The sequence below is a fragment of the Solanum stenotomum genome, chromosome 1, assembly GCF_019186545.1.
Source record: "Solanum stenotomum isolate F172 chromosome 1, ASM1918654v1, whole genome shotgun sequence".
NCBI lineage: Eukaryota > Viridiplantae > Streptophyta > Magnoliopsida > Solanales > Solanaceae > Solanum > Solanum stenotomum.
The window spans coordinates 84,587,630-84,615,529 of NC_064282.1; the positions used below are offsets into that span (position 1 = coordinate 84,587,630).

Below are 27,900 nucleotides of genomic sequence, written 5' to 3' on the forward strand. Positions count from 1 at the left end.
TCCTTATTCATGCTCTAGTAACAATCTCGCAGAAGCTTTGGCGGCTAGATTCGGAATCCTATGGTGTTTGCAGCAAGGATTTCACAATTGCTATCTTGAATTAGACTCAAAATTGGTGGTTGATATGGTAAGGAATGGACAAGCCACCAACTTGAAAATCAAAGGTGTTGTGGAAGACATCATACAAGTTGTTGCTAAGATGAATTGTGAAGTAAATCATTGTTACAGGGAAGCTAATCAAGTTGCAGATGCATTAGCTAAACATGCTGTTATTTCTAATGAAGCTCATATGTATCACGATTGGAGGGATATCCCTAAGCTAGCAGTAGGCTCATATCAATTAGACAAAATGCAAATGCCTAGTATTAGAATTAGGTATGACAAATCAATTTTTTTTGTAAGCTGAAGCCTTTTTTGTTGGCTGCCAAAAGGACTTTTTGTACATGGGTTTGCCCATATGCACTCTTTTGATGGAATAAATAACTCCCACTTGGTTTGGGGAAAAAAAAAAAAGTTAACACAAATGCCTATTAAGTCAAACTAATGAAATTGTCTCTTAATATGATCCACTGCCTTCCATAATGTATGCAGAAATATTATGTGGATAAGTTGGATTTAGTTTTAAAATGGGTAACTGGTGGATTTTCTATGTTGGATGGTTTAAATTTGGTTTTAACTAAAACTCTACCAAAAAAATATACAAAAAGCTAAATAAGAGGGTATTTTTGTAATCAAACCACTTATTTTTAGGTTGTATGCAATGATTATTATTTTTAGTACAACAAACCAAACACTCAATAAGAAATAATGCCAGGATAACTAATCCCAGTATAACTAATCCCAGCATAATTTATCCCAACATAACTTATCCCATCATAACTTCTATTCAAACCAAACGACCCCGTATAGTTACCTCTTGATACATTATGTCTAGGAAATATTTCTCGTCTCTTTCTTCCGCTTCTCTCCCGCTCTCATTTTTATAATGTATCTATATTTTATATGTTATATATCCATGTATATATTCGATAATAAATGTGTACTAATATATTCAACATATCTAATGCATCCAATATCAAGAGTATCTAATATAAAAAATGCATTGATATATTTAGTATATCTATGCATAGTTACAGATTGGTTCTTACAGGGCATCGATGTATCCAATGTATTTGTGACGCATCTATGAATGCATCTAGCTAGTATTAATTATGTGATGTATTCAGTGTGTTTGTGCATAAATACATATTCAGAACAAATTAAAAGACATAGTTATTTGAATACATGTACCTAGTGTAATTATGCCTTAACTACATACTTAAAAAAAATGAAAACGAAAATACTATAATCATCCAGATATATATATATATATATATATATAATGTAATTATGTCTTAGCTACCTACTTAAAAAAGATAGACACAAAGATTTAATTATCCAAATACATATATTTATATATAAATACATAAATTTATTACTAATTTAGGTGAAATCATAATCTAAGTATTAAAGACCTAATCCAGAGGTTACTACTGAATGTACTGAGCGAGAAAAACTTATAGTTATGATGTAAAGTAACTATTGTCTATTGAGATTAGGAGTGTACATGACTGGGTTAGTTCGGATTTTTCAAATATCAAATCAAAATCATTTGTGTCAGATTTTTAAATTTACAAACCAAATCAAATTAATAAAACTCGAGTTTTTCAACCTTGGATTTTTTCAAATTTTTTTGAATTTTTGAATTTTTTCGGATTTTAAAAATAATTATTATCTATTGAGATAATATACCCAATTGAAAAGCTAAAGGTGAGAAAAAAGGGACAAGAGAGTGAGAGCAGAAAAATGGGGAGAGATAATAAAGGGGAAAATGAGAAAGAGGGGAGAGATCAAGAGAAAAGGAGAAAGTGAAGTGGAGAGAGGGAGATAGAAAGGGATGATAACTAAGTGATTATGTAATTATTTTAAAGTACTAGGAGATTTTCATAGACATGGCGGAGATATTTTTCTAATTAAGTAGTTTTTTTATATATTTTTCTAATTACGTGTTTTTCGGTGAGTTTTTGAATTTATCATTCATGTCGAATTTTGATACATGTATTTGGCGCGTCCAAATATATGTATCTGGAATTATAGAGTCAAAATTAAGTGTAATTTGTTTTAGATACAATGTATTCAAATGGATTCACATGTATCTGAGATACACTGACTCTCTCGCTCGTCTCTATCCTATCTCACCCGCCTCTCTCCCTAAGTATCTACATTTCAGAGTTTATTTGACAATAAAAATACATGTATCTAAGTGTATCTGACCTGAGATCTGATATGAAATTTTTAGTTAGTGAAACAATACGTAATTATTTCAAACTATAAGAAGATTAGTAAATATGATAGAAATGTTTACGTAATTAAGCAGTTTTTTTTTCAAAAATAAATTGGAGTTGCAAAATAGTGCAATATTCCATTTGCTTCATATTATTTGACCTATACCGATTTAAGAAATATTTAATCAAAAATATATTTTACTTAATAAATCTTATTAATGATATTTTAAAATTCTAAATTTGAGTTCTACTACTATGTATAGTTATTTAATATTAAAAAATAGAGAGAGAAAATATACTCCATCTGCTTCAATATATGTGACACTTTTCATTTTTCGAGAGTCAAACAGTTTAAGTTTGATCGAGAATTTGCGCGTGAAATCTTCAATTTTTTTGAAATGAAATTTATATATTTGTAAACTATGTAAAAAGCACTATAAGTCACAATAATTGACAATTCAAAATAATTGAAAGATATATGAAAAATTTACGTTCAAAGATAAATTTGTTTGAATTTCGAAATCTGAAAAGTATCACATAAATTGAAACGGAGGAAACAATTAATTTTCTTAATTTCATAAAATGAATAAGTAAATTTAAAAAATTATTCTAATATAAAGATTAGGTAATATGAAACAATATATATGAGAAACTTTCTCAAAATAAAAAGTTTCATACAAATTGAAACAACTATTTTAAATGCGAAACTGTCACGTAAATTGAAACGGAAGGAGTAAATTGCAAAAAGATTTGACAAGTTTAATCTAACGGTGGAGAAGAAATCATTCAATCTATCAAAAAAACAAAACCCTAAAAATCTACTCGAAAATCCTATTAGGTTTTCTCCCACCATATAAATAGCCCCTCACGTGCTCTTCGCCTCCCTCGCCACCCATTCAACTCTCTGAATTTTTCTCCTTCTCCGTTCAATCGAAATTTTCAGCCATGTCTGACGAGGAGCATCAATTTGAGTCTAAGGCTGATGCCGGAGCATCAAAAACGTACCCTCAACAAGCTGGTACTATTCGTAAGAGCGGTTACATCGTCATCAAAGGCCGTCCATGCAAGGTTTCTCTTCTAAGCTTTTTTACGTATATGTAATTTATTTGGTTATAGCTGATGTATAGGGCTGTTCATGTAGTTGATTAAGATGTGTGTGTTGGATTTGATTAGAGAAGGATTGCAGATGTATTTACTAATTTTTTCAAAAATTTATTCTGTGTGTATGTATTTTTGATTTATTTGGTAATAGTTGATGTGTAGGGTTGATTGAGATGTGTTTCGATGGGATTTAGAAGACTACTAGGTGTATTTGCTGTTGCAGTTGTAGATCTGATGCTCTGTGTTTTTTACTCTGTGTGTGTTTGATTAGGAAGTTACTTTTTTCGGTTGTTTAAGTAAGTTTGATAGTAGATGAAGCGATCACTAGAGCGAAGTAGTGTAATAGGCAGAAAGGACTATGTATAATCTGTTCGCTATTAAGGCTCTTTGCTTATTTTGATTCACTAGTATCTTACTAGCTAGTGATAAAAAGAACAAGAACCTTGCTGTGAGTGGAATTATGGTATATTTTGTGCAATTATGGTAGAATTGTTTTTTATGGTAGATTTTGTCTAACTAAGAAATCGAGTAGCATTGTGTTAACCAACCTAACATTTAACTATAAGATTTGGGTTTAGAGTGTTACCACCAAGGGGACAAGGGTGGGAAAGGGCCACTTATGGTTTGGATGGTTGTTATCTATTTTATTGTTTTGTTAGTTTAATTACAATGTTTGTTTTGATTGTTGGTTAAGTTTTATTATATTGTATTGTTAAATCCTTCTTGTTGGTAATGACAATAAGTTCCATTACATGTAACAAACTAACAATTATATCTGTTTATTCTTTGAATTGTGAATTGTTATCGTGTGATATTATATAATGACATAAAGTAATACAATTTATCTAAATGTTGTATTCATTAAAATAATATAGTATGATACAATACAACTTGATACATTATGTAACTACCATCCAAATAGAGTATTTTTTTCGTGGTCTTACCAAAGAGAAGTGAAACAAAAATAGATTTGATATTTCACCAAAGGTCCTTAGCTTCTGAAAACTCTTGTAAGTTTATTTTTCTGATGTTTGGTATGAATATTTCTAATGTTGAATTTAATTTTCCATAGATCTAGCTGTGGATTATATGTTGCATTTGGTTGAATTATGTAACTGTTAAATGGCCCTTATTGAAGTGTCATAGTTATGGATGTATATTTGGATAATGTGCATCAAGTAACTTAAAGATTCTGCTTCAGGACATTGCATGGATGTATCTCCTTTTATTATGGTTCAAGTCATAATTGCATTAATTCTAGTGTAAGCACTAGCTCCAATTTTGATGCTTTCTTGTTACAGGTTGTGGAAGTCTCTACATCCAAAACTGGCAAGCATGGTCACGCCAAATGTCATTTCGTTGCTATTGATATCTTCACTGGAAAGAAGCTTGAGGATATTGTCCCCTCTTCACACAATTGTGATGTGTGTGCTTTCTGTTTCTTGTTTATGATCTTTTCCCCCTTTTCCCTTATATTGCTTTTGTCTGTATATTTGTGCTCATATTTGACAATTACGTGTTCAAATTGCAGGTGCCCCATGTTAATCGCACAGATTATCAGCTTATTGACATCTCTGAAGATGGATTTGTATGTGCCTTTATTCCCTTGTCCGTTCCTTTTTATATTTTTGATTGATGTGGTCTAATATTGCTGCACAACGTTACAGGTGAGTCTGCTCACTGACAATGGTAACACCAAGGATGACCTCAGGCTTCCTACTGATGATAGTCTGCTTTCACAGGTTAGTAATCTAATCCGAAGTTGTGTTTTTGGTGGCCCTGAAGGACGGGAAATTACAGTCACTTCCTCTTGTTGTATTTTGTTTTCTCCAGCCTTTAGCACAAGCTTATTGCCTTTCCCATTGTAAAAATGGATTTGTTTGGAGTCGTGGTTGTGTAATAAACACAATCTGTGTACAATTAAGCCGATGCTCCGGACATTAAAAAATGAAGGCAGCATGGTTATGTGCACGGAGATTGAATCAGCAGAGTCGACATGTCTGCTCCCTCTGATACCCTTTTAAAGGGTTAATGATTTGGAGGCCTGGTTTTAGACTCACATCTTCTTTATGTACCAAAGTTGTATTTTGGGTCAAGTATGCAGTCTTCTCAGTTGTATGTAGCCTCTAATTCTTTCACAAGCTTCTCGAATCCCTATGGTACAACCATGGTTACAAGTAAAAAAGCTCATTGAATCTCTATTCTCGACTGGTGCTGATAGTGAAACATAATGTTTTCAGACCTTTGTTGGTCTTTTTTTTTGTGAACTTCAGCGTACTTCTATGCAACTACTGATTATGTTTTAACTTGCTGAATTCAGATCAAGGATGGGTTTGCTGAGGGTAAAGACCTCGTTGTGTCTGTTATGTCAGCTATGGGTGAGGAACAGATTAATGCCCTGAAGGATATTGGCCCCAAGTAATCTCTTGATTGGATTGCTTGACGCGAAGTTCTTTACTACCTTGAGTGAGATAGATATTATAGTTATGGAAAAACATTGTGGTCTTGTGGAAAATTCTTCAGTATTTGCGGACCATTGTGAGTTAGATTTTTATTTTTGTTGTTTTAAATTGTGGTATTCATCTGAATTTTGTCCTACTCTAGTTTTTTAAATTTGGTGTGGGGAAATGCTTAACCTGCAGCTATATACCATCTTCTTCACCTATTTTGCTGCTCTTTTACATCTATTTTGTTATCAACACCAGCCGCTTATGAGTTGCTAAATTGCGTTTGGGTTTTTAGTTATGGAGTAATTTTTCATGTTTGGTTGGCTTAAATGTTTTGAAAAATATTTTAAAATGAACTTATTTTCCTCTGATTCAAGAAAAATGATTTCTATACATAAAGTAAGGAAATAAGAATTTCAAAAATTTCTTTAAACCTCACCACCCAAAAGAAATCCAGACCTGGAATTCGACTTTTGACTTTGATCCTGAGGCTGAATTTGACCTTCCACTCAAAACCACTTGTTTTCAAGAAAATATTTTCCAGAAAAACATGAAAATATATTTTCCTTCATACAAAATACACCCTACAAGTGTTTTTTTTATTTGAAAGCACTTATTTCTTTACATAATAAAAATCAATGGATAATATGAATATCCATATATTTCATTGGGTTTATTCATTTTATACATATATAAATTATGAATTGAGTCGATTATCTTATCTGTTTTCACTTGATTCATTTTTGATAAATTCAAGTCTTAACTACTTACATTTTCTAGAAGACTAGTTTATGAATAATTAAATGGGTAATGGTAAAAAGTAAACATTGATTTATGTTATTAAATATTTTTTGAAGGAGTATGTCATACCCCACCAATTCACATTTGATAGTGTCTTCCATCAATATTAATTATACATCCTATCAATATTTGATAGTGTCTTCCATCAATATTAATTATACATCCTATCAATATTATTTCTATTCTTATTCTAATACACTATATTTATTACTATTTGTATTCTAATAGACCCTAATACAATAAACTAAATAGTCTATGAAAATAATACCAACATAACAAATCCTAACATAAATAATTCTAATATTGCTAACACATCTTTTTCGATCCTTCATTTGTCTCAATTAATGCGACACTATTATTTTTATTCAATCTAAAACGAATGACACTTTTTTTTTCAATGTATAATGAACCCCATTTATTTGACAAAAAGTCCACATTAAAAGGTATACTCTTCTATTTTAAATTTATTTTGACGACAACTTTAAAACATTGCAAAATCTTCTCTCCATATCTAATCAAACTTACATCCCAGAATATTAAAGAATTATGGTGGAATGGACTAGGTTTCTACGTCTAAAATTTGACGTTTTAGGGTTAAGAGAAATGAGATTAGATCCTTCATTGTAAGTGAAGGACGGTGAGCCTTAACCAAATGAGCCACCCTCACATTTCTTGTGTTTCATTATTTATCGCTGTAGTGTACATTTTTCAAATCTTTAGAACTTAATATTAATTTCAATTTTATTGAGAAAATCAATTTTAAGTATTAAAAAAGATTTAAAATATCCTTAAACTACGTAAAAAAAATTGAATAAAAATGTGTTTGGTTAATAAGTGATCTACAAATGTCCATCCGTCAATAATTTGATAAAAAAATACTCCTATTTTTATTTAATGAGTGAAAAATACTTTTTTTCCTTGAGATAAGTATATTATTTTTTAAAAAAATAATAGTTTCTAATAATAATTTTATTATTAGCAAACGTTTATGCTATTTCAATTCGAAAAAATTAAGTACTACATATATATTTTAGTTAGAATTTTTTTATCGTTATCGAAATGGAATCAATGATGGGGTTACTATAATCTTATATACATGTGATTAAGAAATAATATATATATATATATATCAATTAAGAGTGTTTTTTTATCAATTAAATAATAATATGGAAATTTTTAGACCAATTTATTCAAAACACAAACATCTTAGATCAAATTACTTGCTTAAACCTTTTTGTTCAATTTTACATAATTCAAGAATATTTTTTTATCCCTTTCCATGATATTTTTAATACAACTTGTTATTTGTAATTAATTTAGAAATTTTTCATTAATTTCAATTTTTCATCTCTCCATATGATTGTCATCCCACAATTATATAATGACCACTAAAAGTCGTATCCCACATTTTATAATGACCAGTTTTCCTTTTTTTTTTTTTTTAAAATAAAATTGAGGATTGGAGAAGAAGAAACGGGGAGAGGAGTACGACGAATGTTCAAATAATCAATCAATTGAGTTAAGATTTTCTCCGTATAATCACTAAAGTCGTAATGGGAGTGATATAAATAAAAAAAATCTTTAAAAAACGAAAAAAAATTACTTAACAAATAGTAGAAGACTTGCTTTCTTCTTTCTTGTATAGTAGTGAAAAAAAAACTACAATCGCCATAGCTATAAACACCAAGCTTTCTCTCTCTATTATCATTTCTACTTAGAGAGAGAAACCAAAAAACTTAAACAAGCAAAACAAGATGAATTACCGTAAAGAACAAGCAAGAAATATAATGATTTTTTTTTCTTTATCGGTATGATTTAAGTGAAAAAATTCATAACAAGTAAAGATTAAAGTAATCAAAATCAATGTCTGAGAATGAAAGAATATATAGAAATATACTAGAAAAGATCGTGAGAAATTTTCTAGATTTTGAATTTCTTCAACCTGTCATTACAAAGCTACTGTACAAGCAAATATATTCAAACTTCCTAGAGATTGAATGGTAATAAAATCAACTAAGTACCTACCTAGTACATACAACTATATAGCATAAATAGGACATGTACTATTTCTAGAGTACTGTACTCTAAAATATCTGTACATGTATATGTATTTACAAGGAAATTGATCTACTAGAATTGGACCTCTATTGTTTCTGTTGTTGAAGCCCATAATGAATAAATCAATCCAATAATATAGTTAGGCTTATGTTCTGATCCAAAGGCAAATCAACAACCTGCTTCTTCACTCAACTTCTTCTTAGCTTCTCTCTTTGTTGAGCAAATTAAGTCATCGGAAACATCCCCTCTCAAGTAGGAGACCGGAGATCGGACTCCTAACTTGCCAATAAAGTGCCGATGGAGTGGTCCGGCCAAAGCTTTGGTGAATAAGTCTACAATTTGAGAAGAAGAAGGAACGAAAGACAGAGAAATTAACCCATCAAGAAGTTTTTCACGGACGAAATGACAATCAAGTTTGATATGTTTTGTTCGTTCGTGAAAGACAGGGTTTCGTGCAATATGAATTGCTGCTTGATTGTCACAATGAAGGTTTATAGGAAGAGAAGGAGATAAAGAGAGATCAGAAAGGAGATGAACCACCCAAGAAATTTCTGCAACTAGCCTGCACATAGAACGATATTCGGCTTCCGCTGAGGATAAGGAAACCACCATCTGTTTTTTAGATTTCCAAGAGATTGGTGAGCCTCCGAGGCTAAGATAAAACCCACTTACAGATCGGCGGGAATCAGCACACGCAACCCAATCCGCATCACAAAAGGCAAGAATTTGAAAAGAAGGAGATGAATTGATAAAAAGGCCTAAACTTGGATCTTTTCTGAGGTATTGCAAAGTGTGATAAGCTGCCTGTAAATGCCCTGTACAAGGGGTTTGCATAAATTGGCTCAAGGTTTGAACAGTATATGACAAATCTGGTCGTGTGTGGGTGAGAAAGTTCAGTTGTCCCAACAAACGCCGATAAAAGGTTGGATCTTGAAGAACAGTTCCAGAATCAGAGCTCAATTTTACTGTTGGATCTAAGGGTGTGGAAGCAGGACGAGATCCAATGTCTGGGTATTATGATAAGAGGTCAAGAGTGAACTTCCGCTGTGTTATGATGAGTCCATCTGATTCAGGTATTATTTCCATCCCCAAGAAATAATTTGCTAAGCCCAAATCTTTGATCTTAAATTCTTTATCCAGAAACATTTTCAAGTCACGAATTTCCTCTGTATTGTTTCCTATCAACAAAATATCATCGACATATACAACAATTATGGTTATCAATGTCCCTGAAGATTTTGTAAATAAGGAGTAATCATTCATGGAATGGACATATCCCCTGGTACCAAGAGCTACAGATAATCGTGAATACCATTGTCGAGAAGTTTGTTTTAATCTGTAAAGAGACTTACGAAGTCTACATCTATGAGATGAAGATGGAGGATCAACCCCTGGAGGGAACTTCATGTACACTTCCTCGTCCAAGTCCCCATGGAGAAAAACGTTATTCACATCCATCTGATACAAAAGCCAGCCCTTCTTTACTGCAATACTCAAAATACAACGTATGGCTGTCATCTTAATCACAGGTGAATAAGTTTCTGTATAGTCAATACCCTCTCTTTGAATATCCCCCCTTACTACCAAACGTGCCTTTAATCTTTTCAAAGAGCCATCAGATTTCAGTTTGACTTTGTATACCCATTTGCAGGGTAAAGCCTTCTTTCCGGGAGGAAGGGAAACTACTTCCCAGGTGGAGTTAGATTCAAGGGCTTTAAGTTCTTGCTACATAGCTAATGTCCAACCTGGATGGATAGCTGCTTGTTGGTAAGAAGAAGGTTCTTTGATTTGTGAAATAGAGTAAAAAATGTGATGATTAGAACCATTGAGTACAGAATAAACAGAAGAATATATAGGAACCACAGGTGGATTAGGGGAGATAACTGTGGAAGCAGTGTTGCATATATAATCTGAGAGATAGTGAGGCTTAACCGTTGTTCTGGTAGATCTGCATTGGTCTTGTGTTGTTGGTAACACATCCCTGTTATGAGAAATAAAATTAGTAGGAGAATCAACAGACAAGTCTTTTTGTTCTATCGTGTTACCTGAGGTAGGATTGACAAAATCATCCTGATGGATAGAAAGAGGTGAGAAAACATCAGGATGAGAGCTAGTATTTGTGGACTCAGTAAATATGGAAGGAAATGGTATATCACTAGAAGGAAATGAAGAAGAAGGAAACAATTTTGTCATAGGTTCTGGGTGGGCAAAAGGAAAGATCATTTCATGAAATTTGACATGTCTAGTAACAAATAGCTGATTGGTTTGAAGGTTTAACACCTTGTATCCCTTCTTCCCAAAAGGATAACCAAGAAAAACACCAACAACTGCCCTAGGTGCAAGCTTGTCTCTATTGGCAGACAATGTGGAGGCAAAACAAAGACATCCAAAAGGTTTAAGGTTAGAGTAATTTGGTGTTTTTCCTGAAAGAATTTCATGCGGTGTTTTGTATTTTAGAACCTTGGAAGGAAACAAATTGATCAAATGAGTGGCAGTAAGCAAACTTTCCCCCCAATATTTAGTAGGGAGATGCGACTGAAAAAGAAGAGCCCTACAAACTTCAAGCAAATGCTTGTGTTTCCTCTCAACTACCCCATTTTGTTGCGGGGTAGCAACACAACTTGTCTAGTGAATGATCCCTTGAGAGTTGGAAAAATTTGTAGCTACATTCCCAGAACCTAATTCATAAGCATTGTCGGATCTAATAATCTTTACTTTTCTAGAAAATTGTCTATCTGTGTAAGCTAAAAAGGATTTAAGAAGAGGAAAAGCATTGGATTTGGTAGATAAAAGATAGGTCCAAGTAGCTCTTGAAAAATCATCCACAATGGTCAAGAAATATCTTTCTCCTTTGTGAGTAGGAGTTTTGTATGGTCCCCAAGTATCAATATGTAAAAGTTCAAAACAATGTTTAGAGGAAATAAAACTTTTTGGGAAAGGAAGCTTAGATTGTCTTGCCATAGGGCAAACATCACAAGGAAACCGATGTTTCTCATGTGAAACAAGGATCCCTGCAATATTCTTCATCGCATTATAAGACATGTGCCCTAATATGAGATGCCATAATTTAATAGATTCAAGATTTTCAGAAACATAATTCTTTCCATTCATATGATCAAAAGTAGACAGAGGAGGAGTCAAAACAGGCTCAGGTACAACACATAAAGACTAAAACTTAGGGACTACATTCTCAGACTTGAGACTACATTTAAGAGAAAACTTCGAAGGCTGAATGTTAGAAAACTTGATGGAATTGTTGGCAATGGATGTGTTATCCTTTAGCATGTATAAACTAGCAACACAATCACCAAACTTCTGATTAATCCTCACTGTAGAAAGGTCATGTAAGAAGCAACCATTTTAGTAAAGAGAACTCCAACATCTTTTTGCTCACAGAATTGAGTAACAAATAAAAGATTATGCTTAAAAGAAGGGACATGTAGAACATTTTCTAACTTTACTTGAGAAGACAAATTAACACTACCCAAGAAATAAACCTTGACCCTATATGCATTTGGAAGCCTAACAGAGATAGGTTTAGATAATTGTTTTATATCATTCAAAAGTGACTTGTCATAAGTCATATGTTGTGATGCCCCTGTATCTATGATCCATTGATTTTCAGGAAAAGTGGTGTAACAACTAGAGAAAAGATGCAATGCTATAGCAATACCAGCCATATTTGCATTCACATCTGCATAAGAACCTGAATGGTTGGAACCTTTTGCATGAACTGATTGAAACATATGAATCAGATTTTCACATTGCTATTTTGAGAAGCCTTGAGAGTTAACAAGGGTGGACATAGTGTTTCTTGAAACTGATGGTATATGATAAGGTGCTTCATTTACTTCCACTGCATTTGCTTTTGCATTGCTGAAATTTTTCTTTCCCTTTGTGAACTTGAAATCCTGTGGATACCCAATCAGCCTATAACAATTACCTCTCACATGATTAGTCCTTTTACAGTAGGTGCAATATAAATTGTTCCTCCCACTCGTCATTTCAGAGTTTCCCCTTTGAGCAATGTTGTCTCTTACTTCTCCCATTTTCGCAGGTCCTTGATTGTGCACACCAGGGTTGTATCTGGTTGAGGAACTAGATCCAGGTGTAGTGAACTTGTTAGCGGAAAAAAAACCAACAAAATCGATTGATACATGTTTACCTGATTGCACTTCCCTCTGTGATTCATCATGCAGGATTATGGAATATGCTTGGTTGGTAGAAGGTAATGGCTTCATCATCAGAATGTGGCACCTAACTGCGCAGTAAACTTCATTGAGCCCCATCAAAAATTGGATCAGCTTCATGTCTTCATTCATTTTTTGATTATGGGTCTTTGCTCCACACTTGCACTCACAAGAGCATGTCATAAAAGTATTCAACACCTTCAACTGATCCCAAATTCTTTTAAGTTTAGTATAGTATGTTGCAACATCATTGCTTATTTGACTAATATTGTTCAACTCTCTTTGCAGCTGAAAAAGTTTGGAACCATCAGGCTGTCCATATCTCTCCTCTAGCTCAGACCACAAATCCACAGCAGTCTGAGAGTATATGACACTCTCAGAAATGTCCTTGCTTAGAGAGTTGAGTAGCCAAGCAATCACCATGTCATTACACCTCTTCCATTGTCTAAATAGAGGTGAGCTTTCACTAGGAATCTCAACTTTTCCATTTATGAAATCAAGTTTGTTCTTAGCTGAAAGAGAAATCAAAACTCCCCTTTTCCAGTTCCTATAACTAGATCCATCAAAAGTCACATTAATGAGGTTCATTCCAGGTGAATTTGAAGATGAGAGATAATAAGGATGGGTCAAGTCTACTACCTCACTGGTAGTTCTGGATTCAGAAGCAGAGAGAGTTGACGGAGGATCTACTCCCATATCTGAATCTTAAGAAGAAGAAGAATATCCAGAGGAGATCGAACGGAAAGGAAGAAGATGAATCCTTCTAGTATTGCTCTGATACCATGAAAGAATATAGAGAAATATACTAGAAAAGATCGTGAGAAATTTTCTGGATTTTGTTTTTCTTCAACCTGTCATTACAAAGCTACTGTACGAGCAAATATATTCAAACTTCCTAGGGATTGAATGGTAATAAGATCAACTAAGTACTTGCCTAGTACATACAACTGGATAGCATAAAATAGGACATGTACTATTTCTAGAGTACTGTACTCTAAAATATCTGTACATGTATATGTATTTACAAGGAAATTGATCTACTAGAACTGGACCTCTATTGTTTTTGTTGTTGAAGCCCATAATGAATAAATCAATCCAATAATATAGTTGGGCTTATGTTCTGATCCAAAGGCAAATCAACAGCCTGTTTCTTCACTCAACTTCTTCTTAGCTTCTCTCTTTGTTGAGCAAATTAAGTCACCGGAAACACCAATTATATTATAGTAATATTTTTCAACTAGTAACGTGAATGCTTTAATTTAAAAAATGACTCTGGATCAATAATTAGCGAAGTTAATGACTGATAAATTAAATCAATCTTGGGGATCGATTCATACTGTGAAGTTGATATTCAATAAATTAATCCAATATGTTTATTTTGGGGAACTAATCATGCACCAATCATATTATTTGCTTTTTTTTATTATCTCAATTCCAAACAAGTCGAAGAAAATATACTCATTTTGAATTCTACTCCACATAGATAAAACTATATGGTTGNTTTTCCATTTATGAAATCAAGTTTGTTCTTAGCTGAAAGAGAAATCAAAACTCCCTTTTTCCAGTTCCCATTACTAGATCCATCAAAAGTCACATTAATGAGGTTCATTCCAGGTGAATCTGAAGATGAGAGATAATAGGGATGGGTCAAGTCTACTACCTCGCTGGTAGTTCTGGATTCAGAAGTAGAGAGAGTTGACAGAGGATCTACTCCCATATCTGAATCTAAAGAAGAAAGAAGAATTTCCAGAGGAGATCAAATGGAAAGGAAGAAGATGAATCCTTCTAGTATTGCTCTGATACCATGAAAGAATATATAGAAATATACTAGAAAAGATCGTGAGAAATTTTCTGGATTTTGTATTTCTTCAACCTGTCATTACAAAGCTACTGTACAAGCAAATATATTCAAACTTCCTAGGGATTGAATGGTAATAAAATCAACTAAGTACCTGCCTAGTACATACAGCTGTATAGCATAAAATAGGACATGTACTATTTCTAGAGTACTGTACTCTAAAATATCTATACATGTATATGTATTTACAAGGAAATTAATCTACTAGAACTGGACCTCTATTGTTTCTATTGTTGAAGCCCATAATGAATAAATCAATCCAATAATATAGTTGGGCTTATGTTCTGATCCAAAGGCAAATCAACAGCTTGCTTCTTCACTCAACTTCTTCTTAGCTTCTCTTTTTGTTGAGCAAATTAAGTCACCGGAAACAGAGAACGAAGCATCATCATCACCATCATCAGTATCATCGTCAAAAGCTCCTATTCTGCCCAATATTCAGTCATCCTGATATTCACCCATTCCGGATGTCATCATCAGGAGCTGAAGAAGTTAGGTACATCGCAGGACAATCAAAATCTAGCATGACTCTTTAGTAGGTCTGCACTAGTGATGGAGATGAGGCATCTGGTGAGGAAGATAATGATCAGACACCTAAAAGGATAGTGCAAAGGTCAATGAAGTGGAGTAGCATTTTTGGTGCCGACCATGATGATAGACTCAGTTGACTAATGACACCATCTTCAACCTGGCCTATTCCATTGGATGGAAAGAGGAGGCTGTAAATATTCACTTGAAAAAAGAACAAACCAATCTCTCCACTTAATGCAGATCATCTGATGATCATTTCTTCATTTCTGCTAACCAGATGTTTGTGTTGTATGTCTCAGGATATTGTTTTTAAGTTGTCTTCCCTTCATGAACAAAACCATTGCAACTTACCAAATGATATAAGTAGAGGGACCCTAGAAATATATCAGCTTCTGATAATGCAGTATATCATCTTCGTTTAGCTCCCTCATTCGAGTTTCTCCATAAATTGATTCTGTTCCACACCGTTGAAAATATGTCTCAGGATATTGTAGAAATAAAACAGTTAGCTATTTTTAGCTATTTGACTTATATTTAGGAGTTAGTTCTTTTTATTTGTTATTTGAATTAAACTGATAAGTTAGTATCTTATTTTTCTATTTTTAGTTAGGAATTATATCTATAAATGCAAGTCTCTGGATTATTAATAAAATAATTCCCTTTGATAATATTGCAATATTTTTTCTCTCAAAATCTTTCTCTGTTATTTTCTTAATTTCTTTATTAAAAAAAACCAACAATTCGTATCTAGAGCCTTCTTCTTGAGGGACTTGTGAGTAGAAAAATGGATTCCGAAAATAGTTTTTCATGAATGGCTCCTCCTATTTTTGATGGTGAGAATTATCAACTATGGGCTGTGAGAATGGAAACTTACTTGGAGGCTCTTGATCTTTGGGAAGCCGTGGAAGAGGATTATGAAATTAATCCGTTGCCAAATAATCCCACCGTGGCCAGATCAAGAGTCATAAGGAAAAGAAAACCATTAAGTCGAAGGCAAAAATAACTTTGTTTGCTGCTGTTTCAATAACTGTTTTCACGAAAATCATGACTCTCACATCACCAAAAGATATTTGAAATTATTTGAAGAAAGAATATGCTGGAGATGAAAGAATACGAGGAATGAAGGTATTAAATTTAATGAGGGAATTNAAACTCACATGTGAGGCTCTAGTTTCACTCTATCATTTTTCGAGTCGTTACAGTCAACAAGGTAAGATTACTAGACACTGAATTTAAAGATATAAGAATTGTTGAAAAAGTTCTTGTTACAGTACCCGAAAGATATGAAGCATGTATTGTTAAATTCTTTGCAGGCTCAGGAACAAAGGAGGCTTATGAGGCAAGATGACATGGTTGAAGGAGCATTAGTAGCCAGCCACAAAACTCAAAGCAAGGGTAAATTTTTTAAAAATTACCACCTTGTCAACACTGTGGAAAAAATGGACATCCTTCATATAAATGTTGGAAAAGACCAGATGCACAGTGCAAGAACTGCAAACAACTTGATCATGAAGTTGTGATTTGCAAAAGCAAATTTCAAAAAGATGAAACAGTTGCCCAAGTCACTACTGAAGAAGAAGAAGAAGAACACTTATTTGTGGCAACTTGTTTTTCAACCAAAAAATCTAATTTTTGGATGATTGATAGTGGTTGTACAAACCACATGACAAATGAAAGAAATCTTTTTAAAGAGTTCATTCCCATGGAAAATAAGAAAGTCAAAATTGGGAATGGTGATTGTATTCCTACAAAAGGAAAAGGGTCTGTTTCAATTAAAATAAATTCAGGTACAAAAATAATTTCAGATGTTCTTATGTGCCTGATATTGATAAAAGTTTATTTAGTGTTGGTCAATTAATAGAAAAAGGATTTAAATTATTATTTGAAGACAAATATTGTCGAATCTTTGATTCTACTAAGCAAGAGATTTTACAAGTTGAAATGAGAGGTAAGAACTTCTCAGTTAATCCAACAGAAGATGCACACAAGCCTTGCAAGACAAAGGATGAATTAACAGATTTGTTCACAAGGTCAATTTCAGATGAGACTACAATTCCTGATCCAACAAGGAGTGTTGAAAATATGTCTCAGGATGTTGCAGAAATAAAACGAATTTCAACTTATATCAGAACAGGGAAATGCTAGTTTCAACAACTCTCGTTCGTTACACTTCTTCTTAGCTGCTTGGCCTATAGTAGGTATCTGGTTTACCGCTTTAGGTATCAGCACCCTTCTTATCACTTTTTCGACTAGCTATAAACTTCAACCCCCTTCTCTTACTTAGATGGAGAAATAAGCTAGGATTGGGGAATTGCTGCGATTCTTCCTGACAGTTAGCTATTTTTAGGGTTTTAAAATTATGTTACTAGAGTCCTATTTGACTTATATTTAGGAGTTAGTTCTTTTTATTTGTTATTTGAATTAAACTGATAAGTTAGTATCTTATTTTTCTATTTTTAGTTAGGAATTATATCTATAAATGCAAGTCTCTGGATTATTAATAAAATAATTCCCTTTGATAATACTGCAGTATTTTTTCTCTCAAAGTCTTTCTCTGTTATTTTCTTAATTAAAAAAAGGGAAAAAGGATGGATTTACCCCCGAACTTTAATAAATGGTGCGTCTGTGCCCTCCGTTATACTTTGCGTTCACATAAGCCCCTGCCGTCCAATTATAGGTACACACATGCCCCTCTTACTAGCCGCCCCCTCATTTTTTACACGTGTCTTAAATCTAATCAACTACCCGTTTGACCTTTCTTTTTAACCCATAAACCAACTACCCACCCCATAAACCCAATACCCACCCAATTTCCTCTAAGATATATCCTAATTAAAAGACCTAGAATATGATGTTGAAATTATTGGTGGTGGTGCTGATGATGCCGGTGTTTCAACAAACACCTCATCATCCTCCTTCAGCGACTCATACCTATACCCATAATCATACCCATATTCCTCAGCGGCTTGTAGCTCAACCTTAGCTGCCTCCTCCGAAGCCAAAACCAACAACCTCTTGATCTCCTCCCTCCTCGCCACCGAATGCCTCCATTTCCGTCGAACCACAAAACCTAACACTGGTCCAAAAACCGCCACGAACGCCGCCACCACCAAGCTCGAGAGAAACCCTAGATCCCCTCCCACGAGCATTTACACAAACCCACAAACAACAACAAATAACATCCAAATCCTAATCCTTCCAAATTCATAGAGCTCTATACCACCCCTCCAACGATCACGATGTTGAAATTTCTCCACCACACAAAGGTCAAAACTTTGCATGCACACAAAATTCAATCAACCAAAATTGTGGAGAAATCGAGAGAGGAAAGTGCAATAAAGTCACTGGAAGAGAGAAGATTCTGACCCAAAGAGAATTTTTTTCTCCTAGAATGAGAATAGGGGATATTTTTTAAAGTTTGAAGTTTAGGGGAAAATTGAAAAAGGAAACTCAATAATAAGATATATCTTAGAGGAAATTGGGTGGGTATTGGGTTTATGGGGCGGGTAGTTGGTTTATGGGTTAAAAAGAAAGGTCAAACGGGTAGTTGATTAGATTTAAGACACGTGTAAAAAATGAGGGGGCCGTTAGTGAGAGGAGCATGTGTATACCTATAATTAGACGACAGGGGCTTATGTGGACACAAAGTATAACGAAGGGTATAGATGTACCATTTATTAAAGTTCAGGGGTAAATCCGTCCTTTTTCCCTTAAAAAAAACCAACACACTGGATTGAGTAGTGCATAAACTATCACATGCAACAGAGATATGCAAAGGAATCATCAAAACTATCATACAATTGGAATACTGCAAATGAATCATCAAAATGACATGCCTAGCTATGACTTTTGATACTAGCAAACAAAAGTAAGCCCAGAATACAACATTTGACTGAATGATGCAATATTTTCCATAAAAATTCTGGAGATGGCTCCAACTGTAATGCAAATACAGCACAAATAGGTACTGCATTTACGTTAAATTAATTGTTAGGGACTAAGGCACTGTTATCTAGATTGAACACTTCATAATAGACAATTCATCTGCTTTACACCAAAATAATTCAAATAAAACCACTATAGATGCAAATCCTAAAGGCAGATAATACTTTAGTGATATTGGAACTGTTCATTTGCAGCCAAAACACCAGCAATTGTATATAAATTATCCTTCACAAAAGTGTGCCCTTCTTTAACACTCCAAATCCCCAAAAGACCATGGTAAATAAGTTTTCCACTAGGAGAAGACTTGTCTCCAGACTACAACAACAATAACAACAAACCCAGTGAAATCCCACAAAGTGGAGTCTGGGGAGGGTAGAGTATACACATGCCTACTTCTCCGAGATAGAGAGTCTGTTTCTGAACGATCCTCAGCTCAAGCAAATCAAAACAGTCTGATGTGATTGTATACTTATCTCCAGACTCCAAGTATGAAAAAGGGATTGTATGATAGCAGTCCGGTGAAAGGTGATTCACAGCTTTATATAGAAAGGAACTATAATTGATATCTGATGTGAACCTGGGGAATAAGCATTAAACCATCTACATGATTGTATAAGATATCAGCACTCAAATCTACCAAGAAATAATGATTCATTAAAAAGCTTTTACACTAGCTAGGGACGTCAGCTTCCGAATGAGATTTCAATCGGAAAGCCCTAGTAAAAGCTGATATGATAAATGAAGATCATTAGCAAATGAAGATGACCAAGCTATCAGAAAACTGAATCTATAAGCATACAAAGCGGGAAAACAAAAATTCCGGATGTCACCATCAGGAGCTGAAGAAGCTAGGTACTTCGCAGTACAATCAACATCTAGCATGACTCTTCAGAAGGAAACCCCATTGTCAAGGTCTGCACTGAAACACGTAAAAGGATTGTGCAAAGGTCAATTAAGTGGAGTAGCCATTTTGGTGATGACCATGATGAATGATGATAGAATCAGTAGACTAATGATACCATCTTTAACCTGGCCTATTTTATTGGGCATTGGGAGAGAGGAGGCTGTAAATATTCACTTGGAAAAAGAACATACCATTCTCTCCACTTAATGCAGCATTTGATGGTCATTTAGTCATTTCTGCTTACCAAATGTTTGTGTTAAGTGTCCCAGAATAGTCTTGCAGTTGTCTTCCCTTCATGAACAAAACCATTGCAACTTACCAAATGACAAAAGTAGAGGGACCCCAGAGATATATCAACTTCTGATAATGCAGTATATCATCTTCTTTTAGCTCCCTCATTCGAGTTTCTCAATAAACTGATCCAGAAAACACAGAGAAAAACAAATATGCTAAGGGATTCTGTTCAACACTGAATTGAGTAGTGCATAAACTATCACATGCAATAGGGATATGCAAAGGAATCATCAAAACTTTCATATACAATTGGATACGGCAAATGAATCTAGCTATGGCTTTTACACTAGCAAATAAAAGTAGCCCCAGAACACAGCATTTGACTGAATGATGCAATATATTCAATAAAAGTTCTTGAGATGGCTCAAACAGTAACGTAAATACAACACAAAAATGTACAACATTTACATTAAACTAATTGTTTGCGACTAAGGTGCTGTTATATAGATTGAAGTTTGAGCACTTCATAATAGACAATTCATCTGCTTTACACCAAATTAATTCAAATAAAACCACTATAGATGCAGATACTAAACTAGCGTTTGATCATAGATTTTCAAATATTCTTGGCAAATATTATTTGGGTGAAATTTCACCATGTGTTTGGCCATAGTATTTGGGAAACATATTTCACTTTTTTAGAAAAATATGATTTATACCCATAAGTTTTAAAAACTATCAAACTAACCATAAGTTTGTATTACAAGTCAATTGGATCTTCGTTGCAACAAAGAACAAGTAGTGTCCATGACATTGGAGCAATGTGGTAGTTTGGAGTGAGTGCAACAAGCATCATTCCATACATTGTGAAGTAGACAAAGCAAATGACTTTGTTACCCTGAGCCGATTGTTCATCATTTTTATCAACAACCATATCATCACTTTCATATACTGAAAGTTTCATCACTACTTTGGTGTTCACGTAAAAAATTATGTAATACAACGCAAACAACTACTTTTTTTTTTTTGATGACAAGGGAAACCCGCAGCCGTAACCCTTTGGGTGGGCACAGGGTAAAACCCCCGCTCTTATGCAATAGCTCGCAAATCACATAGGAGAGGTAACCCACACTAGGCAAGCCTGGTGCGACGAGTTCGACCCAGAAGGCAAACCCCTTGCTTTCGCTGGCAAGGGGTTTCAAACTTGAGACTTCCGACATGGAAGTCCCAAGCCCAAACCACTAGGCCACCCCGAAGGATAACGCAAACAACTACTATAAAGGGTGTTTTTCTAAAAGATAAAAGTTTGGTGTAAAATTTCAATTTTTAAAAGATCCCATATAATGAGAGTTGACCCAAATACTAGAAAAAACTAGTATTTGGGAATTTGGGATATTTGCCAAAAATATTTGCCAAATAATGACAAATTCTATGGACAAACACTATTTGCCAATTTTTTCCCCAAATATTATTTGAGAAATCTATGGCCAAACGGGTCCTAAAGGCAGATAATGCTTTTGTGATACTGCAACTGTTCATTTGCACCCAAGCACCAACAATTGTATATACATCATCCTTCACAAAGTGTGTTCTTTACCACTCCAAATCCCCAAAAGACCATGGTAAATAAGTCTTCCACTAGGAGAAGACTTGTCTCCAGACTACAACAACAACAATAAACCCAATGAAATCCCACAAAGTGGGGTCTGGGAAGGGTAGAGTGTAAGCAGACGCCTTACCACTACCTCTCTGAGGTAGAGAGGTTGTTTCGAAAGACCCTGGGTCAAGCAAATCAAAGCAGTCTGATGTGATTGTATACTTATCTCCAGACTCCAAGTATAAAAAAAGGATTGTATGATAGCAGTCTGGTGAATGGTGATTGACAACTTTATATAGAAAGGAACTATAATTGGATGTCTGATGTGATCATGTGAACCTGGAGAATAAGCATTATACCATCTACATGATTGTAAAATATTATCAGCACTCAAATCTACCAAGAAATAACGATTCATTAAAAAGCTTTTACTTTAGCTATGGACTTCAGCTTCTGAATAAGAGATGACAATGGGATAACCCTAGTAATTCAAGCTGACATGATAAAATGAAGATTATTAGCAAATGAAGAAGACCAAGCTATCAGAACACTGAGTCTATAACCATACAAAGCAGGAACACCAAACATTTTGAAGGTACCTTCAAATTCTGAACATTCCAAGCCAGGGGAAGAATTTGTGATTGCACGGAACAGATTCCCCACTTAACAATGAGAGTATTCAACTTTACACTGCGCCACATATTCAAACTACACTAAATGATAGTATTCAACTTCTCCATCATACATTTGCAACTTCTGCCTGAAAGGAAGTGCCAACATCTTATAACTAAGTTTTGCCTGACCTTAGCAGGTTTTACAAAACAAATGCAGAGACCATTGCATCACCTGTCAGAGAAATTATAAGGATCATGTTTAGAAGTTTCTGGAAATTCATGTTGGTAGATTTGGATATAACCAGTGTTGCTATCGATTAATAATGCAGCATTCGTGCATCTTTGACACTGAAAGTAGCTGACGCCTGATGGATCAATTGGTAATACAGAGGAATGCTGAGCTCTTCTTTCACTCCCTGGCTAATTTGTCATTACTCAAATAACACCTTGCCAGTTCTCAAGTTATAAGACTTCCTCGTCAATCAGTACCAATTTTCCATTGATTTCCTAATGGCACACTCGCTCTTGTGTCTAAACACAAAAGGTGATCATTTTTTTGCAAGTAAAACAAAAGGTAACGACACAGAGGAAGAGATACATGAAAACATTTTCACGAGATTGATACCTAGTATTATATCCAAGAATCTCCTTAGCCCAGTTTCTAGTTTCCAAGAGAAAATCTGTGAGTTCCTCTTTCTCCATCTCCAATGCAAACTTCTCATAATTTAGTGAGAGAACCTGTTTCTTGTGGAAAACCACAACTGAAGTCCCCCCACCCCCACTCACACACGCAGAGACAGAGCGAGAATAATAGAGAAAAGAGCAGAAAGTGGCACTATTTTTCAGGAAATACTCCCTCCGTCCCTATTTACTTGTCCATATTTGCTTTTTTAGTTGTCCCTATTTAGTTGTCCATTTTGACAAATCAAGAAAGGACAACAAATTTTTTCCTATTATACCCTTATTTACACTTCTTGAAAATTGTAAAAGTGTATGTTGTTTCCCTCCAATTTATTTCACTTGAATTCAAATAAGTGGTTGTAATTTTGAAGTGAAAAGTTGTCATAAGGGTAAAATTGTAACTTCACTGTGCTAATCATTGTTGCCTTAAACTGTGTGCCATTTCTAAAGTGGACAACTAAAAAGGGACAGAGGGAGTAGTTCTTAAGAGACATTTTCTAAACAAAGAAGAATATTTATGAAGGCTATTCCAAAATAAAAACCATCAATTATGGAGCTCTATGAAGAAGGTCTCACAGCATTCCTATTGGCTAGAAAACCACACTCTATTTATTACAGTTGTTTTAAGCTCAAAATCTAGCCAATTAACCACCAATAGCCGTATCAATTTTCATTGACTGCATAACATGCAAACGGAGACAGATAAGAGACCATGAAAGAAAACTCAAAAGATATATTTATAAATTGTGAATGACAAAAAGTACATTGTTTAAAATTTTAAAATCTCAAGCTGAGGTTTTCAACAGCTTATTACTGTGCAAGAATCCTAAATTACCATCTTTCAAATGATTTTCTTCTGGTAATATGATATGTTGGCAGACAACAGATCTGCAAAGAAGCTATTTATGATGAAGTGGTCAACTAGGCTAAACCACATAACTTATCCGCCTTCAGCATCTGATAGTTTTCTCAAGGATCCAACTCATTCTTTTTCTTCCCAAGAGATGCATAAATTGAATCCTTGTCAAAACAACTTCCAGTAGCTTCAAGAGCCTTAAATTCGAATTTCAAACATGTGATTGGACTTCTGCAAATGCTGAAGAAATAGTCAAGGCTTCTAGCACAGGTTGAGTTTCTTCACTTGAGGTTTCCATTCTATACGATTTACAACTGAAGTAGAAAACAGTACTCATCATGGAGTCAATAAGTATCACAAATGAGTACAATATTACCAAAAGGGGCCCTTCCCATAATCTTGAAGATCCATCTCCATAGCTTATTGTCTTCACTCTATGCTCAAACAAACCCTGCACAATTGCCATCCCAATAGTTGATCCAAGAAATATGAGAAGTCCAACTTGTGTCTGCCCCTTGATGAGTGAACTGGACATAAGCAATGCTTGTGGTCCGGAGTCATCCTCTAAAACAGATATCACAATCGCAATGTTGCATATAATAATAGCATTTGCTAAAATTATAGAGAAAATCATCCCTACTACCATTGCGGGATACAAAATCAAATCGGGAGGGAACCCCATGATCGAGAAAACACTGCTCACAGAAACAAGAAGTACAATAAACAATGTGAGGCATCCAGCAATCACCACACACACCCACAGGTAAGTCGCAACAACCCGCTTCCAAATCTTGGTCATAATCACATAAAACTTTTGCGAATCAAACTTTTTCCTCGAGTAAGTGCAATCAACTGAATAAACTATCGCAGCTTTTGACAACAACGATAAAGTTACATACAGAGGGAAGCACATTACAGCTGAAATCACCACTTCAGAGAATTTATGACAAGACTGCTTGATAAAAGGCTTAAGTGGAAGCCCACTTGTTTTGGCTACAAGCAATAACCTCATGCTCAGTCTCGTAACAAACGGCTGATAGACCAATACATTAGATAAAACAACAGCAGACACAGGGCAAATTAGCAATGCAGCAATTGTCATGAAACCTATAGAATTATAGCGCAGAATTCTCACAGTTTCCCTCAAAATCTCTAGAGCATTTAAAGTAAGAAACTGGTGATCCGTATGTGAAACCAAATCAATCGATTCCAATTCAAAGTTTTGATGATTTGGGTCATCTTTTTTCCCTTCACCTGATGTAACTGAGTTCACTCTAGGACTCAGTCCACTGGAAATTTCCATCTTTAACCAATTACCAACCGCAATTGTTCTTTACAAAAACAAAATTCTTGAGAACCAAAAGATACAAAAACACAAAATTACATGTCCCTTTAAGCAACAGTATAATAAAAGGGAAGAAAAGATACTTATCACCAAAATCGGATCTACCCCTTTTGATCAGGTTTATTGAAATTCACTGTTTTTCAGCTCGAACCATGTATATACAATGTATAATAAGTCGCACCCTCGGCCTACTAACATTAAAATCTTGGATCTGTCTCTACGTATTAGCTCCAAAAAAATGGTATCCAGATCTGTATAACAAGATTGAATTGGGAAATTTTTACAGTGAAACTTGAATGAAAGCTTTGTAAACCAAAAGGGTATATGCGAAACTCCAGACCCAGAAAGAAAAATCGCTGAAACTGTATATAAGGAAGTGATCTGGATCAAACGAATGAGCAGAAGAAGAGGGTCATGAACTGCATATACGATGAAGAAAAAGGGAAAGAGTGAAATGGAAGGAGAAGAAAGGAGGATGAAAGATCAGGTGATTTGGGGAATGAAGAAAGGTATCATAATGAAAGAAGAAGAAGAAGAAGAAGATTGGGAAGTGAGAGTGGAAGCGCCAAGTGCAAAACAGGGGGGTATGATTATATTTTGATTAGAAGATCTTAGAAAATTTTTATTATGTACCAGGCACAAGTATGAGGGGGCGGACAATACTTGTATGAGCCTCTACTTATATTGTGCCAAGTGGAAAGTTAGGTCCCATTTTAGAAAATGGCCTAATTTCTTTTTCTCTGTCTTTCTTTTCAACGATTTTTTTCTCTTTCTTACTTTTTTTACTTCTTTTCGTTTGGTTTTTCTTTTCCAATCATTGTTCCAAATTTTCTACTTCCATACTTTAATAATTTTCATCAGTAGATAGTTTGATTTAATTGATATTTGAATCGAATATATAAGTTGTTGGAAGAGGATTTTTTTACATGTCATTTCTAATGTCAAAATATCAAAAATCACTTGCTAGTTGTTATACACATATTTACTACTAAATTACAGATATAGTTTTCAAAAATAAAATCTATTGTGCTTAGGTGTTCTATTGAATTTTCTTTTCACTGGTATCAACATTTTCTTGTGGATTGTTTGGATCTTGACTTTGAATGCAAACACCATGTAACTGCATGTGTAAATTTGATAGAAAAGAATTAAAATTAATAGATCAACTACTTTTTAAAAAAAGGGATCAAAATTAGTAGATGAATCAAGTAACAAAATAGTGATAGGAAATGTTTAATTTGATGAAAAGAGTATCACAAGAAAACTTACTACCGTGAATTCTTGTGGTATTTAAGTTGACTGTGAGGCAAAAGTCCCTGGCATGGTGTTCAAAGACTGGTACTCATGTGGATATTCTGTTCTGTTTTTCAATGTTCTCTGTGATGTTTTTTTTTCCTCTGCTCATTTTTTGACTTCATTCTTCCATATCCATTTCCTTTGTCTTTTTTCTTAATTGGATCCAAAATTTGATCCTTACACCCTGAAACAGAATCATTAAAGGAGTTGAATTTGCTCCTATTCTTCTCATGATTTTGAACATACAATTCACTTTGATGTTTAATAATCTCAACCTTTGTCAGATACAAATATTTTCTGGCAATTTCCTCGGAGTCCACATCATTTGCTGCTAAAGTCATAACAGTAAACGACACTTTCATCAACCCATTTAAGCGAATTGTCATGGACGACTTCAACGTCTTTTTTTTTTTTTCTGTGTACTCCTCAAATCCACACTTATGCTTGGCATTTTTAGTCCATCTTTTCAAAATGTATTTCTCAGGAATACAAGAAAAATTTAAATCAAAGAATAAAACTCTTAGTGCATGACAACATAATCAACCCATGGTTTCAAACATTTGGCGGGTACAAGAGATAGAGTTATCAAGAGAATTAAACTGGACAATTTCAGTTTGATTATTCTCACCCTTTAAAATTGTATATTTAGTACAAGTCCCAACAGTTTCCACATGGATCACTTTTTTGGTCGTTCCTTGCAAAAATTCATATTGAAACCTTGTAAAAATTCTTCTTGAGTACACACTACCAGCATGCTTTAAGATCCCACAGTCTTCTATGAAAAGTTTTGGCTTTCCTTGACATTTGTAATCTTCAGTTGCTTCGGTGTCAAGCATTTCAGTTGTCCGTTGCTCAAAATGTTTTACAAATTCAGTTATACTCATTGTCTTGCATGCCATTTCTGTGAAGACCCTATTTATGCTTTCACTTCTTTGAGTTGATTTAATGTCCGCAGAGAAAATGGAACGACTAAATGCAGGGCACCATTTCTTTCTTAAATCATATAGCTTTTGAAGCCAAGAATTAGCTGCACAATTCCAATCACATATCATATTTTGCCATATCACCTCAAATTCTGATTCTGACTTCCATCTCCATAAGAGAGTATCAAAATAGTT

The 27,900-nt window shown here is 34.3% G+C and overlaps 2 protein-coding genes, 2 long non-coding RNA genes and 1 other non-coding gene across 5 annotated transcripts; 3 read left to right on the forward strand and 2 right to left on the reverse strand.

Annotated features, from left to right (window-relative positions):
• Positions 1–3,163: 3,163 nt before the first annotated feature.
• On the forward strand, positions 3,164–6,090 carry LOC125864543 (eukaryotic translation initiation factor 5A-4). The gene is made up of 5 exons (XM_049544563.1): positions 3,164–3,392; positions 4,727–4,849; positions 4,957–5,013; positions 5,093–5,167; positions 5,746–6,090. Exons 1-5 carry the CDS (start codon positions 3,270–3,272, stop codon positions 5,845–5,847), a joined length of 480 nt encoding a protein of 159 aa, XP_049400520.1. The 5' UTR covers positions 3,164–3,269; the 3' UTR covers positions 5,848–6,090.
• Positions 5,371–5,489, forward strand: LOC125854049 (small nucleolar RNA snoR100). The gene has a single exon (XR_007445342.1). It is a non-coding gene; the product is annotated as a small nucleolar RNA snoR100 (small nucleolar RNA).
• Positions 6,091–12,932: 6,842 nt separating the features above from the next.
• On the forward strand, positions 12,933–14,579 carry LOC125864677 (uncharacterized). The gene is made up of 3 exons (XR_007446261.1): positions 12,933–13,108; positions 13,210–13,503; positions 14,525–14,579. It is a non-coding gene; the product is annotated as an uncharacterized LOC125864677 (long non-coding RNA).
• A 754-nt stretch (positions 14,580–15,333) lies between these two features.
• Positions 15,334–22,671, reverse strand: LOC125864660 (uncharacterized). The gene is made up of 3 exons (XR_007446258.1): positions 22,590–22,671; positions 20,184–20,575; positions 15,334–15,373 (listed from the first exon to the last, which is right to left on the reverse strand). It is a non-coding gene; the product is annotated as an uncharacterized LOC125864660 (long non-coding RNA).
• Positions 22,672–24,012: 1,341 nt separating this feature from the next.
• Positions 24,013–26,057, reverse strand: LOC125864239 (uncharacterized). The gene has a single exon (XM_049544153.1). The coding sequence runs from the start codon at positions 25,442–25,444 to the stop codon at positions 24,353–24,355; it is 1,092 nt and encodes a 363-aa protein (XP_049400110.1). The 5' UTR covers positions 25,445–26,057; the 3' UTR covers positions 24,013–24,352.
• Between the last annotated feature and the right edge of the window lie 1,843 nt (positions 26,058–27,900).